The 15907-nt window shown below is 35.5% G+C and overlaps 1 protein-coding gene across 1 annotated transcript in view; it reads right to left on the reverse strand.

Annotated features, from left to right (window-relative positions):
- The window catches only part of kcnh1a (potassium voltage-gated channel, subfamily H (eag-related), member 1a), a 253217-nt gene that overhangs the window by 90275 nt on the left and 147035 nt on the right, over positions 1-15907 (reverse strand). The window contains exon 10 of the mRNA XM_069931204.1: positions 1435-1631. Within this exon, the coding sequence (XP_069787305.1) occupies positions 1435-1631 (197 nt within the window). The remainder of the gene's footprint in view (positions 1-1434; positions 1632-15907) is intronic.

The following is a 15907-nucleotide window of genomic DNA, read 5'->3' on the forward strand; positions in this document are numbered from 1 at the left end:
TATTTTCCCAAGCTGGTTAAATAAAGAAAAAAATTAGAATGTTTCTGTATTGCTGTAGACTATGCAGTGCTAAACAATCAGTACATACTTACTGTAGATATTCCGCACAGTCATTGACACAGCTTGTTTTAAACTGACAGGAAATAGCCTATTAAGAGAACAACTGTGGGACATGCAATCTTATTTTGATAAGATTACATTTAATCTTGATTGATACAAATACTTTATCTTAAAATTTTAACCCAAAAACAAGCTGTGCATTCAAGACAAGCCAATTTAATCATCTTCATAATTCTTGCATGTATTGCCCTTTAACACATATAAGCCTTCACCGTCTGCTACATTCAGAGAAAATGTCATGTATTCTTCCCATACTTTGAGGTATAATTCATCTTCCAGGATAATTGGCTTAATCCATTTATATTACATTCCTGTGTGCATTTTAATATAACCATTAACCAATTATTGGAATAGGCTAATATCTAAACAACGCCTTCTGGTATGAGGTCAATCCTTCAGTTTTGCTATTGAAATTTCTATCTTTATGCATAGAAATCTTCCCAAGGAAAAAATATTTTGCAAAGCGCCAGTATTTGGACAGCCAGTGCAATGAAAGGACTAATTAAATTATTCAATTACAAAGTATTAAGATACAGAAACAAATCACTGACCATCATCTCATTTTTCTTTTCATATATTAGCTGCCTAATTTAATCTACTATTCTGCTCATTTTGTAATCAAATAAAGTTATGAACAGATTGTTTAATGTTTCAGGTAGAGATTCTCAGGAAATTGTAAATGATCAGTGCAGTGACGACAGTTCTAATAACGTGTCTCAGGTTGAAATACAAGCCTTTTCTTCAGCTGTATTGTAATGGGTGAACGTAATTGGATTTAAAATATTTGGTTTTTTTTTCATATTTTGAACATTGTTTCATTTTAAAAATGTAAGCTGATAAATACTAAATGCAAGCTTCATCTGTTATTTTCTTTCATTATTTTTCTGCAGTTAAAGGCAGTGTAATGCACATCTGTCATGATTCTTTAATGCCAAATAAAATGGGTATCAGATCAATACCATAACAAAATGCAGCATGGTCTGTATAATAAACAATACTTGATACCACTGAAACAAGTTTGCATCCTTCAACTCAAAAATAATAAACCTCAAGCTTGTTACTGTCCCCCAAATTTAATTCTCCCTCTATATTTTCTCCAAAAGTGTTAATATCACAAATTCTCTGTGTGTAATATAGGCCAACAGTGAATGCTGGTTGCAACCAAGAAGCTGAAGGGCAAATCAATCCACTTAAAACTATTTCTGAAAATATGAAAGAAAGATGTCATTATGTACATAGTGCAAATATTACACATTTTGAAAAGACAATTAAAAATCAGTGTGGAAAAGCATTTTTAATTGAAAGAAATCTTACCCTTTTCCTAAGATTATATGTAAGGATAAGGTTCCTTGAAAAGGAGTTTGCAAAGGCAGTGTAGAATTCCAAAACTTTCTGCAAGGCATCTCGTTTGATAACATGAAGATCACAGTAGGTTAGGGCTCGAACATTGACACACGACTGAGCGAGAGTATTTTCCTTCCAGAAAACATCTCCAAAGACATCTCCTTTCCCTGGAAAATTGAAGAAATACAAGAGAGGTGCAGACTTAGGTTAGACATTTTTGCAATCTCAGAATTATTTTGTCACTGCAGAAATAAGTGAATGTTTTACAGAGATGTGCTTTAAACATTTTGAAATTTCCCTACAAGATTGTGTGAAATATAATGATTACGTTCTACCAAAATCCTTATTCTATTTTCGAAACTGATTCAGATAACATGCAGCAGCTACATTTTCATCCTAAAACTTGCATTATAGCACTTCAATTATTTTAAATAGAACACACAGTTAGGTAGTTGATACTTGTGCAAGAGATATTAGATTTCATGATTCCAAGTTTACACCAATAATACATGCGACTTGGCAACCAAATATTATTATATACATGTCAATCTATATTCTTAATTGGAGCAATCAACATTTTCCCATTCATAGTATAATAATAAATTATTTATTAATTTTGTTGAGTTAGAAATTGACAAAGAATTATGCAAAAGATTTTGAAATGTATATAAATCGTTGGCAATGAGTTTGAAACTAGCTCAGATGTGTTAAATTATGGGAAATATAAAAGTGTTCCATACCATAACAGTACAGAAAATGTTGAAGATGAACTCCCAGTCCGAGGCCAGGAGCTGGTGTGAAATGCTCCACAACAACACACCAAGGTCTTGCAAAACTTTTTTTTTTCTGAAGGTAACTTTATGGCACTTGAGCCCAATAATTTTTCCTTTATAGAACAGTAACTGTGCACCAAGTTCACATAAAGCAGGTTGGGACTTATGAAAGATGCACTGCACTGTGAGGTGGTTAATCCTTTCTCCCACATTCTTATCTATATTTCTTTCAATATGAAAATAACTGTGATGAGCAGCATTTTACATTAATATTGCTGATGTTCATCAACCAGATTAGCCACCAGACAGCTGAACTGATAAACTCGAAACACTGGCCCACATTCAACTGCAGTTTGAATTTATTCTCTGAAAAGTATCTGGAATTTTTTCTTAAAAATCAGTGAAACATTTTATCCTAAATATCTGATAGAATTATTAATGCCATTTAGGAAATAAAATTAGTGCAAGGATCAGTGTTCCCTCTAAGCTGTACATGCAGGTGTGTTTACAAACGGTCTGTGTGTGCGCGCTCAAAGGGAATTGCTGGGCACACATTTGTGCGCAAGCACAGTTTTTTTTGACAAGTCTTCGTGCATACACAGAATATTTGTGTGTGCATGCACAGCTTGGAGGGAACACTGGCAAGTTTTAAGTTGACTGGTGTGGGTCATATTCCTGAGAGAAAACTAAAATGTATTTCATTAATCAGGGGTCCAGGTAATGCAAGTAAAGGAAAATTATGGAAACATCAAGAACCAGCCTGCACAAATTTGTGATTTTGGCTAAAGGGTCAAAAGATCACAAAATATAAAAGTATCAAGGCTGCTCTGCCATTCTGATCATAAGCTGATCCATTCTCCCACTCAACCCCACTCTCCAGTTTCCTCCCTGTAACCCTTGAAGCCCTGCCTGTTATACTTTTGTAGCAGGACGTTCCATAGGCAGGACACATCTTTGGAATATGGCTACCTCCGCACCTGCTACATTTGCTGTTTGAGGTTACCACTTTGCTTCATTGTTGCTCTGGGAAATTCCTGGTGCTCTGCCTATTTGCCTTCATCACATGCACTGCTGTGTCTATCCTGTGCAGCTCCTTAGCTTGTCCTCATGTGGTCTCTGCTACCCTATTGTTACGAGCCCAGAGGACCCCAAAACTCAGCAGCAGTAGATATTCACCAAGACAAATGGTTACTTAAACAAAAGTTGCTTTTAATTATCTTTAAACATGAAAATAGAATCACACTTTAACTTATCACTATTGACTTAACTAACCTAACTTAACCCCCTTCTAATTCTAAGCACTCGTGTATGTAAAGTTCTTTGGTTCACAGTCCAATCTCACTTCTCGTTCCTCCAAGTTCACTGGTTGCTGACAATTCTTATACTGTGCACAGAATTTGACATTTTCACCAGGCTTTGGTGCTTGAAAAGTTAAATGGCTCTTGTCAGTTTTCAGAGAGAGATTTGTTGTACATTCACTTCCATCAGCCACTTCAGTGTCTTGCCAAAGAAACCTCAAGGTTCTCCAGATAATAACCTCTTTCTTTCAGGTCACCACAGAGTTCCTTCTTGTTTCTCTTACTCCAAGTGAAACATTAGACAGCCAGTCCTCTCCTTTTGCATGAACCACAAGGGCTTTGACCAAACTGAACTAAGAACTCACAACCCATCTTCCAAATGGGGTTTTCCACAAGCTTGCCAGCTTGTTCTGTTCTAGTCCCAGCTGCTGTTGCTGACTGTATCACTATAGAACTGATCTCTGTCTCTTGCTCTCTCACACACACACCAAGAGAAAGCCTGTTTTACTCTCTCTGCTTGCAAAACCACATCACCCTCCTAGAACAGCAGGTTCCACTCCAGACTGGAGCGGCACCGACAAGCTCTTTTAAACAACATTAGTGAAGTCTCTTGGGCACTCTTATTTTAAAACACAGAATTTTTACAGGACTTTTGCAGAGTGCTATTTTGCAGAAAGCAACAAAGTAGCAACATTCAGCAGTGTGCCTGGGAGAGTATGTGATCTTTGCAGACAGAGGAGAACAGCTTTACTCTCAGAGAGGGAGGGAGCTGAGAGAGAGGGAGAGACAGAGAAATCAGTTCCAGAGGGACAAGCTGGCAAACTTTGGAAGACTGCCCGATTAAAGGAGAAGACTAGCTAACTGAAAGGTGACCTGAAAGAAGGAGGATCATCTGGAGATCACTGAAGGGGGCAATTTCATCAGCAAGACTGATTGAAAAGGAATCAGGTGCAGTTGTCCTGGAACAACCAGAACCCTCCTGAATGGTAACCATTTGCCTGTTAAGCACCAAAGCCTGGTGAAATTTATTAATGCTAACTTCTGTGCACAGTACAAGAATTGCCTACAACCAGCGAGATTGGACTGTGATTCAAAGAACTTTTTTAAGCCTATATACACATTACACACACCTGCACTTAGTATTAGAGGAGGGTTAAGTAGGTTAAGTAAGTTGATAGTAATAAGTTCAAGTTTAATTATGTTTTCTTCTTCCAATATATTAAAAACTACTTTTGTTTAAGTACCCCTTTGTGTTGTGGTGCATATCTATTCCTGCTGTTTTTTGGGGTCCTCTGGACTCCGTAACACTACTCTCCAAATAGAATTGGATTGATATTTGAGAAAGAAAAATAAGTGCAGAGTTCTGGAGAAAGAGAAAGTACATTGAAATGACTGGATGTCTTTTGCAGCTAACTGATACAAACTCAATGGATCAAATGGCCTCTTCCAATATTATAATAAATTAAACATTCATAAAGAAAAAACTGAAAGTAAGCATGCACCTGCAGCAAACAAACATAAAGAAAAATGATTAGTCTTCACTGTAATGGAATTTTAGGGCAGAAGCAAAGATATCTTGCTCCAATTAATAGTAGGGTCCCAGCTATATGGAGAGTGGAGCAGGGTTGTAGGGCTAAACCAACTGCTACTGCTACCTCCATGCTTTCTAGGCACAATAGATTTTTCAAAGCATTCTTTCTGATATTTGTCAACAAATTCTAATGTCAGAAAGCAGTCGCACAGTCAAGTATAATATGGACATGATAGGACAGTTATGAGAAAATGTCTCAAGTTAAGATTCAAGACTTTTCTTCTGCCATACTGTAATGGATGAGAGAATGAAAACCATCAATGTTCCAGACTACTCAATGACAAGCCCTATGTCTGTTTCATTTCATCAACAGCAAGGAGGTGAAACACTGCCTCTCCAGAAAGAGAAGCTTAAGTTCTTCCTAGATGGACTTGGGGGGGGAGGTGCTGGTGTGGTGGGAGGTGTTGTCATTTTTGTTACACATCCTACTGATGTAGTGGAAAATGTTAGTGGTGGAGGGATGGGTGGGAAGGGAAACAAAGAAATAGTGGGTCTAACTCAATTTTATTTATAACCAGATAAATTTATCACAGCTCAGTGATAAATGAAGTGTTCATCTTTGTGTTGTAGAATATTAATGATGTTCAATTCCCCCTCCATAAATCTTCGTCCGCGAAGCCAAGCCAAAGAAAGAAGAATTTACAATTGTACTTTTCAATCTACTATAATGAAGTCTCAAAACTTAATGGAAATCATTCCGATTGAAACTGGTCTATAACTGTTAGTCTTCGTCACATTAAGATGACATAAAAATTAATTAATTATGGAAATAGTATTTTAATCATGAAGGCAATTTTCTAAGGGTTTATGCTTTCAAAGGAATATCAACACAATGAAGGATATTGCTGTGAGTGATTCTCCATTGAACTTACTGAACCATTACCCAAGAATGTTTGGGTTTTATGACTTTGAATTCTCTGTTCTGGCACGTTTTTCATTCCTGATATAAACGAGGGAACAGGACTCTTAAAGCATTCAAAAAGGGTAATCTGTAAAATAAAGCATGTTTATCTGGAGAATAATTCAATTTTTATATTTTAAAATTAGGAATTACCTCAACATTATTTTGAAAGAAATGACATCTAACACTCATGAAATTAGATAGTCAAGGTCAGAGAGTTCTTATATTACTTAGAAGAAAGATCTCTGGATTTTTTGGTATGTTGCTTTTTGTGATTTTATTAAATACCTGATTTAGATCTTCCCAAAACTTTTTCACTTTCTCACATGCCCAGATTGCATGTACTGTTGTTCCCGTTTCCTTCTTACAGTGAAAACATCTATCTGATACGGTTGGATCCCATTTATTTAAATTTTGGGGTGTGATATATAACCTGTGTTACCAATTATACTGTATCACGTGTAACCTTGTGTTTATTATATTCTTCATCGTTCCAGAGCATAACTTTTCCCATATTTCATTTTTTATCTTTATGTTTAAATCTTTTTCCCACTTTTGTTTGGGTTTATAGCTTATTTTATCATTTTCCTTCTCTTGCAGCTTGATGTACATGTTCGTTATAAATCTTTTTATTATCATTGTTTCTGTAATCACATATTCAAAGCTGCTTCCTTCTGGTAATCTCAGTCTGCTTCCCAATTTGTCCTTTAAATAGGCTTTCAGTTGATGGTATGCAAACATTGTACCATGAGTTATTCCATATTTGTACTTCATTTGTTCAAATGTTAATAAATTATTTCCCAAAAAAACAATTTTCTATTCTTTTAATTCCTTTTCTCTCCCATTCTCGAAAGGAAAAGTTATCTATTGTAAAAGGGATTAGCTGATTTTGCATCAATAATAATTTTGATAGTTGGTAATTTGTTTTTTTTCCTTTCTAAGTGAATCTTCTTCCATATATTGAGTAAATGATACAGTACTGGTGAACTTTTATATTGCACCAGCTTTTCATCCCATTTATAAAGTATATGTTCCGGTACCTTCTCCCCGATTTTACCTAGCTCTATCTTAGTCCAATCTGGTTTTTCCCTTGTCTGATAAAAATCTGATAAATACCTTAATTGTGCTGCTCTATAATAACTTTTAAAGTTTGGTAACTGCAAACCACCTTGTTTGTGCCTCAAACTGGATGAAGTGCAAAAAAGATTTATTATGATAGCCTTAGCTGTAGCAAAAAAATGTATAATATCAACTTGGAAATCAGAAGAGAGCCTGAGAGTACAGCAATGGTACATGGAAATGAATAAATGTATTCTATTGGAAAAAATAACATATAATTTAAAAAATAAAGTCATATTATTCGAACAAATTTGGGAACCACACATGGAACACAACAGAGAGGACCTACCGTGGACCTCCACCCCCTAAAATGATAAGAAGACAAAATGACCTGACCCAGTGTGTAAAAGTAGATGACACAATTTTCTTATTTATTTTCATTGTGTGATGACATTGTTTAATGGTATTATAGTATTGTATATGTTGAACATTTAATGGGTTTGGAGGGGGTGGGAAGGTAGGGGGGGGGGGAAGGGGAGAAAATGCCACTGTGTATATTTAAGAGGGAAATGTTTGTATGTATTTTGATTTATATGGTTCACAGTGTGAAAAAATTTTTTTTAAATTTTAAAAAGGTCAGGGAGTTGATCACTAAGCTGTAATGTTGAACATTTACATTTCATTCTACGTCAGGTGACATCTTCAACATTTCTTTACAGTCAGAACACCAAGGTTTGAAATTGTCATTAAAACACTGAATCAGTGCTGCCTGCATTGACGATGACTGCAACATTGTGTAAGAGCAAGATATCACTGGTATTGATATTTCCATGTTTAACTAGCCTCCGTGGACTCTTAAAGATTCTGTCCATTTTTCAAAGTTATGGTAACAGGCTCCGACAGTTATGATGCTATTACAACTGCAAATCTTGGCTATTATATTTAAACAAATTATACATTCATGTCCTGTGCAGATTATTTTAACTCACTCAATAACAAGCATTGGAGCTGATATCATAAACAATTCTTGTTCATTTGATATGAATAAGCTTGTATTCATAACTCTATAAATGTTAAGCAACTGAGAATATATACGACTTACTTTAATTATTTAATACTCATTGAATCTTAAACTACTTTCCTATAATCCCCAATTAACTTTGGTGTCATCTACAAATTAACAAAGGAGATTTAAACAAATAAAGCCATCCAATCCCAAAAGTAGCATAATAAAGAATATTTTTACCTTCTTTAAATATCAGAAGGAATAACGGAATGGCAGAAGAGGCAATAATTACACATGTCCTCTTCTTTCTGCGTATTCACAAATTCATTCAGCAACTGAGATCTAATATGTGTGCATACCTTCTGCTGGTTCAGGAATCAGCTGATTTCTTTATCTAATGAAGGAACAACTAGCCAATGTGAAATTATTCCTACTACAAACTCAAGAGTTTAAAACGATGCCTACATTTTTCTCCCTGCTCACTTTTCCTTTCAAACCCTGTCCATCTCCTCATGCACTTCCAAACCAAGGCTAAGCAGAAATTGTGGATATCATATACAGCACAGAAACAGGCTGAACCATCTCTTTTCTTAGTCCCACTGACCTACACACAAACCTCCATTCCTCTCCATCTGTGTACTTGTCTTGAATGTTAAAATTGAGTCCGCATTTACCATTTCAGCTGGATACAACTCCTAATATGTATTCCATCTGGGCACCCTCCAACCAAGTGCCATTAACATTGACCTCTAGTTTTCATTAGTCCCCTCCCTTTCTCTGCCTCTTTCCCTATCTCTACCTCCTTTCCCTTTCCATTCAGAGCTATCCTTTCCCTTGATCACTTCTCAGCATTTTTCCCTTCTGTCCTCCCACCCATATGGTCACCTACTTGCCTATTGGCCTGTACTCCTCCTACTACTACTTCTTCACTCCTCTCTTTCCTCATCTTTTTTATTCAGGTGCTGCCTGCTTTTTGCTTACATCTCGATGAAGGGCTCAGGCCCTTTGCTTCCTCTAGATGCTGCATGTCCTGCTGAGTTTATCCAGCACTTGTGTATTGAACTACATTCATCGCATCTGCAGACTTTCCTGTTTAATCCTATTTTCCAAACTTACTTTCTTCAAGAGATTCACAGTTCCTGGTGCCAATCAGCTAGGCCCTGAAAAGCAACATGGCTTTAAGTGACATACCGAGGCATTGAGGATGAGTCACAACAATATCCCATACAATTTTTCTTCCTGGAACATGCAAAGTTCTGTATTCAGGTTTCCTATCTGAACTTTGCTGCTATGGTCATCAGCTAGGTGTATATATAAACCTGCTTTACTGCAAATGTATCCTCATAACAATGAAAATGTAGCATCTTACACCTCTAAACAGCTAGGCTTTGTTCCAACCAACTCATCTTCTTTATATCTCAAACCAATATAGTACGTTTCTGAGTATACAAAATGCTTGGGACCTGACCTATCTCAGTTATCCGGATTTCTCAGATAATTGAGAAATTTCTTTAAGGAGACCATTGGCATCAGCAAAACAGTTGTATCCACAGATAAGCAACAAAAAAAAACAACAAATTTTTCAAGCACGAAATAAGGTTTAGTTCTTACCAAAAAACATGATCCCTGCTTACAAAATGCAGCAATACTAGAATTACTGTGCAACGGATTTTATCCATTTTTTTCCTCCAGTGTCATCTGCCTCATTAACAATGGCTTTTCATCTCACCAATCTGTCTCTGATGTTATACCCTGTCATGATTTCTTGTTCTGTTATGAATCTGCACTGCTCTAGTGCCTGAATAAGTCCATCACACATGTTTATCATGTCATCTATAGCCACTTCTTCGGCAGTGTCAATTAAGTCCTCTTCATCAAGCTCAATTGGATGCAGAACAAGTTCAGCTATTTCACATCGGTCAGTGAATGAACAACTGGAGCATGTTAAAAAAACTTCTTCAATGTCTTTTTCTTCTTTCAGATGGACTCTGAAGATTTTTTTTTCCCTATGGAAGGAGATCAGACAACATTTTTTTCTCCCTGACACATGAAATCCTTCAAATTCACCATGGTCTTCTTCATCATCAAGAAACATAGTTGTAGGCCAGAGATTGTGCCAGGCATGTACAACTGAGTCTTTAGTCACTTGCTCCAAGAATTGGCAGCAGCATAAATGGCATCCTTTATGGTAAACTCCTTTTGGAAATCCGCTACACCCAAACCTCTGTTCACTGCTGACAGTATGTTGTTCAAGAAAGTGTTTTTATATTCATTCTTCAATGATCTAAGGATACCTTGGTCATGTGGCTGAATTAAGGAAGTCGCATTTGGGGGAAGGGGCATGAACATTGTTTGTTGAGACTTTCAGCTGGAGGATGAACAGAACAGTTGTCAAAGAATAAAAAATCTTGAAGTCTTCATCCAGTTCAGTTTCCCTGCAGTGAACACAAGCTGCTGGCACAAAGTGTTTGTTAAACCAATTAGAAAAGATATCCTTGGTGATCCATGCTTTCTGTTGGCAATAACAATAGTCTGGTAAGAAATTCACTCCTTTAAAACAATGAGGACGGATGCTTTTGCCTATCACAGCCAGCTTACACATGTGTGTGCCTGCTGCATGAACACATCCCAGCACAGTTATTCTGTCCTTGGCATCCTTAATCCCCTTCGGGGCTGTCTCATCAGCTATTGCCAGTGTTGTTCTGGGGCAAAAACATCAAAACAGTGATGTTTCATCAGTATTATAGACTTGTTCTGGCATCAGGTTTTCATCAGCGATGATCTTGGCAAACTTATCAATGAATCTCTCTACTGCTTCATGATCAGCAGATGCTTTTTTTGCTACTCATCTTTAACATTTTATTGCCATCTTTTCTTAAATCTGATCAACCAGCCTACTGAATATGCACAGTTCCCTTCAATTTTCAGTTTATCATGATAGAGCTTTGCTTGTCTCTGCAAACCATTAAGTGGCATGTGTTCACTGTGATGCTGTCAGATCCACTCCAATACACGCTTCAATTTTACCTTTACTCATTGTTTTTCTATCTTTCATTAACTTCTGTTCTTCACTTTCAGAATAGAACTTCAACAGTTTATCCTTCTGTATCATCAGGTTATAGATTGCGGTCATTCCAACACCATACCCCTCTGTTAAATGTTTCACACTTAAACTACTGTCCAGTTTCGACAGCAGCTTGACTTTCTGTTCTATAGACATATTTAAATGCTTCCTTCTTTTCTTCTCACTGACATTGATAGTGCTATCTGCAAAGCTGCATCTTCAAACAGTACAGGAGAGCTCAGTTGATTCAAAATGGCGCTAACAGCCCAACAGACCCCCATCAGAGCTCTTTGAACAGTGCTATATGTGAGCTCTGTTGATTCAAATGGCGCTAACCATGTGACAGATCCCCACCTGAACTGTATCTATGAACAGTACACAAGAGATCCATTAATTCCAATGATATCAGAGACCCACTTGAGCAGTTGGGTGAAATCTTGCCCTTGTAGCTATATCTTTGACTAGTACACGAGAGCTCCATTGATTCAAAATGGTGCTAACTGTGTGTAAGATTCCCCCCCCTCCACTTGAGCATAATGGGTAAAAAAAAAAATCAATTTTTTTCAAATTGTGAAAAATTTTGAGAATTTGAGAATTTCGGAAACATACTGTACATCCCTTCCTGTTAAACAAATGAATGGCTTTGAAATGGAAACTAAATTACACTTCCACATCCTAGTCCAATTACCTCCACCCTCTCAATCTTGATCAACTTCTCATGAGTACAGTAGCAGCAAAATTAAATCAGTTTATGAAAACCAAGCTATTTAAGAGATGAGTATCTCAGACCTCCGTAGTAAAAACGCAATGCTGGAGAAAATCAGCAGGTCAAACAGTGTACTTTATATAGCAAAAATAAAAGTACCTCGATGAAGGGTTCAAGCCTGAAACATTGGTTATGTATATTTATCCTTTGCTATATAAAGTACACTGTTTGACCTGCTGAGTTTCTCCAGCTTTGTGTTTTTACTTCAATTACAGCATCTGCAGACGTTCATGTTTACTATTGTAGAGTTCTAGCCACCTTTCCTTGGGAGAAATGTTCAATGATTTGCAACAGTGCCTCAGTTGCATTATTTAATGAATTAACCATACCATCTGTAAAGAAGATTGTAGCATCTACTATGACAGGTTTAACTGAAGTGCCCACTGTTTGAAAAGGTTTGATTCTAAAAAGTTGTATTGTGGGATTAGTTCAAAACAGAAAACCATCTGATATGTGGCAAAATGACCAAATGCAATGACATTGGTTGTTTTACTACTTATCAAATAATAAAGAGCTAGTAGCCTAGTTTTGAGAGAGAGAGAGGTGCAAATGATCAAAGTTACCCTGGATTTGACCATCATTATTGCTGAAGTAATGTTTGCAAGAAAGTGCAACTTGAGCTTTTATACTGATAAAAGTGCATCAAAGATTCTCACACAAGATTTCAGCTCTGTATCAATTTCTTTTCAAATACAAATAAAGCTGAACTTTGTTACAAAAAGAAATCAAGAGGCATGCATGCCTGGACTGGTTGACTGCAGACCATCTTACTTTACTGGTGAGCCATTCAGAGAACTGCAGTGAACTTATGATTCAGTACTTTCGTCAAACATTCCCCTTCAGAGGTGGTTCATGAGCAGAAGTTAACTAGCATATTTCCAGGTTGAATAATGAGCTTCTAACTCGCAAATTATAGCTTCCTGGACCGATCATCCTTCTGCATTCTAAGAGACTCGTCCTTACAACATTACCATGATGTATTTCTTGGTGTAGTCCAGCATTTTTGATACTATAACCATCCCTCCTTCAAATCAACGTACAAGAGTCTTCCTCAGCAGAATGCACAAAACCAACTAATCTCTGTATTGCACTACAATAAAATTCATGGATCCAGAATTCAAGCAGCAACAGGCAAAAAAAAAAAGGAAAAAATACATTTTTTTTAAAAATACCCAAGAGGAAGAGCCAGCCGATGCTGCCTGGTGTTGGGTTGACTCTCTCAATGTATCTCTCTATCCTTGCCTACTATATTATTAAGTATTCTAGTAAAGCTTTATCTGTAAACTTGGGGGGGAGGGGAGTTTAACTATGATGGTAGCACGTTAGCATAGCAGTTGGTGTAACACTGTTACAGTGTCAAATTTTAATTTTAAATTTTGTAAATTATGGGAATTACCTGATTAAAGTGAACTTTACATAATTAATGACAACAATACTGATTTTTTTTCCAAATTATTTCATATTTCGCACTGTTTATTCTTAATGCAGGTGTATTAGTTAGGCATTATAAGATTGTCTCTCAGGCAACTGTAAAATTTGCATATCTGGCATCCACAATCCCCACAGGTGCTAGATACTGGGGATTTTAATGTATTTGTTTATTTGCTGTATTGGGCCAATCTAGCAGGCCTCAAATTTTACATTTAAAACACTCCACCAATTTTATGTGAACAGTTTTAAATTTAAATTTAGACAAACAATACTGAAACAGGACATTTCAGCCCACAACTCTGTGCCACCCAATTTACACCCCATTAACCTATACCCCCAGAAAACCAGAGCCCTCAAAGAAAATCCACTCAGACATGGGGAGAAAGTACAAATTCCTTACAGCCAGCACAGAATTCAAACCCTGGTCTGGTCCTGATCGCTGGTGCTATAAAGGCATTGCACTAACCGCTGCGCCAACCATGCCGCCCATTAAACAGCATTCTCAGCTTCACTTTTTGATTGTGAATATGGAGGTGATGGCATCATATCACAGCACTTAAGGCTTGGAAAACATGGTAAACCGTGGATGCAAGTTGGAATCCATAACCGATGCCAAATACACTGAATGTTTAAGCTTCTTTCAGAGCACAGTTAATAGTTGCTAAATATGTATATACATATTGATAAAGTTAATGAAATAATTTCACACAGTACAGTATCACTTAAAAAGGGAAACACTAAACTTCACTTACAGTATACTGAAGTTGAATCACAAAGTCACAGTCACACAGAATGACTCAGGACTAAAGCCCATGCTAATCAAGTTGGTATTCTGGCCCATAACATTCCTAACCCATCCTCTCCATATATTTGTCCAACTCTCTCCTTTTTTTGAATATTATGTTTAAAATCAAAGCATGTGACAATTAATAAAATCATAAATCACATTGTTACAGAACTTACAATGACATACTGATTTATATATAAAAATAAAATATAAAGAAAATAATAAAAACCCCAACAAATCCCTATCTCCTACCCTAACCCTTACTACCCCTACTAAAAAACTAATTACTAAAATATATAATAACATAGTATATATTGAATTGGAATGCTTCAGAAGACACTCAAAGATTTTTTAAAAACATGTTCTAAAAAAATTTACTAATTTTAAGGGAAGACTTCACCAGTCTGGAGGACTTGAAATAATTATTTATAATTTTAATCCCATTGTTTGAGCATACGAGCTCCAAATCTGTAAAAATACAGAATATTTATCCCTCAAATTGTATGTAATTTTTTCTAATAGAATACAATTTTGAACCTCTGTATGCCACCTTCCTAATGTCAATGAAACATCTGATTTCCAAGTAATAGCAATTCATTTCCTTGCTATTACCAAAACTAATTAAACAAAATTCAATTGAAAATCTGTTAATGATAATTTAGTAGTTATATTCTCAAAATTTCCCATCAACAATAATTCAGGATTTAACAGAAAAAAAACACATGTAACCTTTTGTAAAAACTTACTAATGGAAATCAAAAAAGGTTTAACCTTTGAACAAGACCACGTGGAATGAATAAAGATTCCAAAATCTTCTCCACGTGTAAGATCTATTCAATTTCTGAGGCATAATATACAATTAATGTAGAAAATTATAATGAGGTAATCTATATCTTACATTAGACATATCTTCTTTACATAAATCTTGCCAAATCTGTTGATCTATTGATATATTTAAATCTTGTTTCCATCTTTCATTTGTCTTAAACAAACCTAATTTAGGTGTTTTTTTCTTGTAATATTATGTATGCTATTGAAATAATTCTTTTAGTCATTCCATCAACAATTAACGGTTCTAAATCTGCAGGATCTTTTAAAATCATATCTGATCAAAATGTTTCTCTTAGATAAGATCAATTGAAAATAACAAAAATGTGTATTGTGTGGAATATCATATTTAGTTTTTAATTCATCAATTGACATCAATCGACCATTTTCATAACAATCTCCTATTTTAGAAATCCATTTACTATTACAAATATTCAAAAAATTATCATCTTTTAAAAAAATTTAAAAGAAGATTAATCAATGGCATTTTTAATGATGAAAGATTTCCATCATTTTCTAATTTAATTTTATTCCAAATATTAATCAAATGCTTCAATGATGGTGCATCTCTGTCAGTAGTCAATAACCTTGATTCCTATTATAAATAAATTCTTCAGATATAGTTTATCCAATCTTATTTAATTCAATTTCCACCCATGATGGTTTAACTTTCATAAATAAAGAAACAAGATATCTTAATTGTGCTGCTTTATAATAATTCTTAAAATTAGGAAGATGTAATCTCCCAAATTCATATTTCCATGTTAACTTTTCTAATGATTTTCTTGCCATTTTCCCTTTCCAAAGTAATTTCCTAACTTGTTTATTAAAATCCTGAAAAAACTTTTGAGGTATAGAGATATCTGAAATAAATATTGAATTCTTGGAAAAATATTAATTTTAATACAATTAACTTTCAATTAAAGTTATAGGTAAATT

This window comes from Narcine bancroftii, chromosome 4 (genome assembly GCF_036971445.1).
Source record: "Narcine bancroftii isolate sNarBan1 chromosome 4, sNarBan1.hap1, whole genome shotgun sequence".
Taxonomy (NCBI): Eukaryota; Metazoa; Chordata; class Chondrichthyes; order Torpediniformes; family Narcinidae; genus Narcine; species Narcine bancroftii.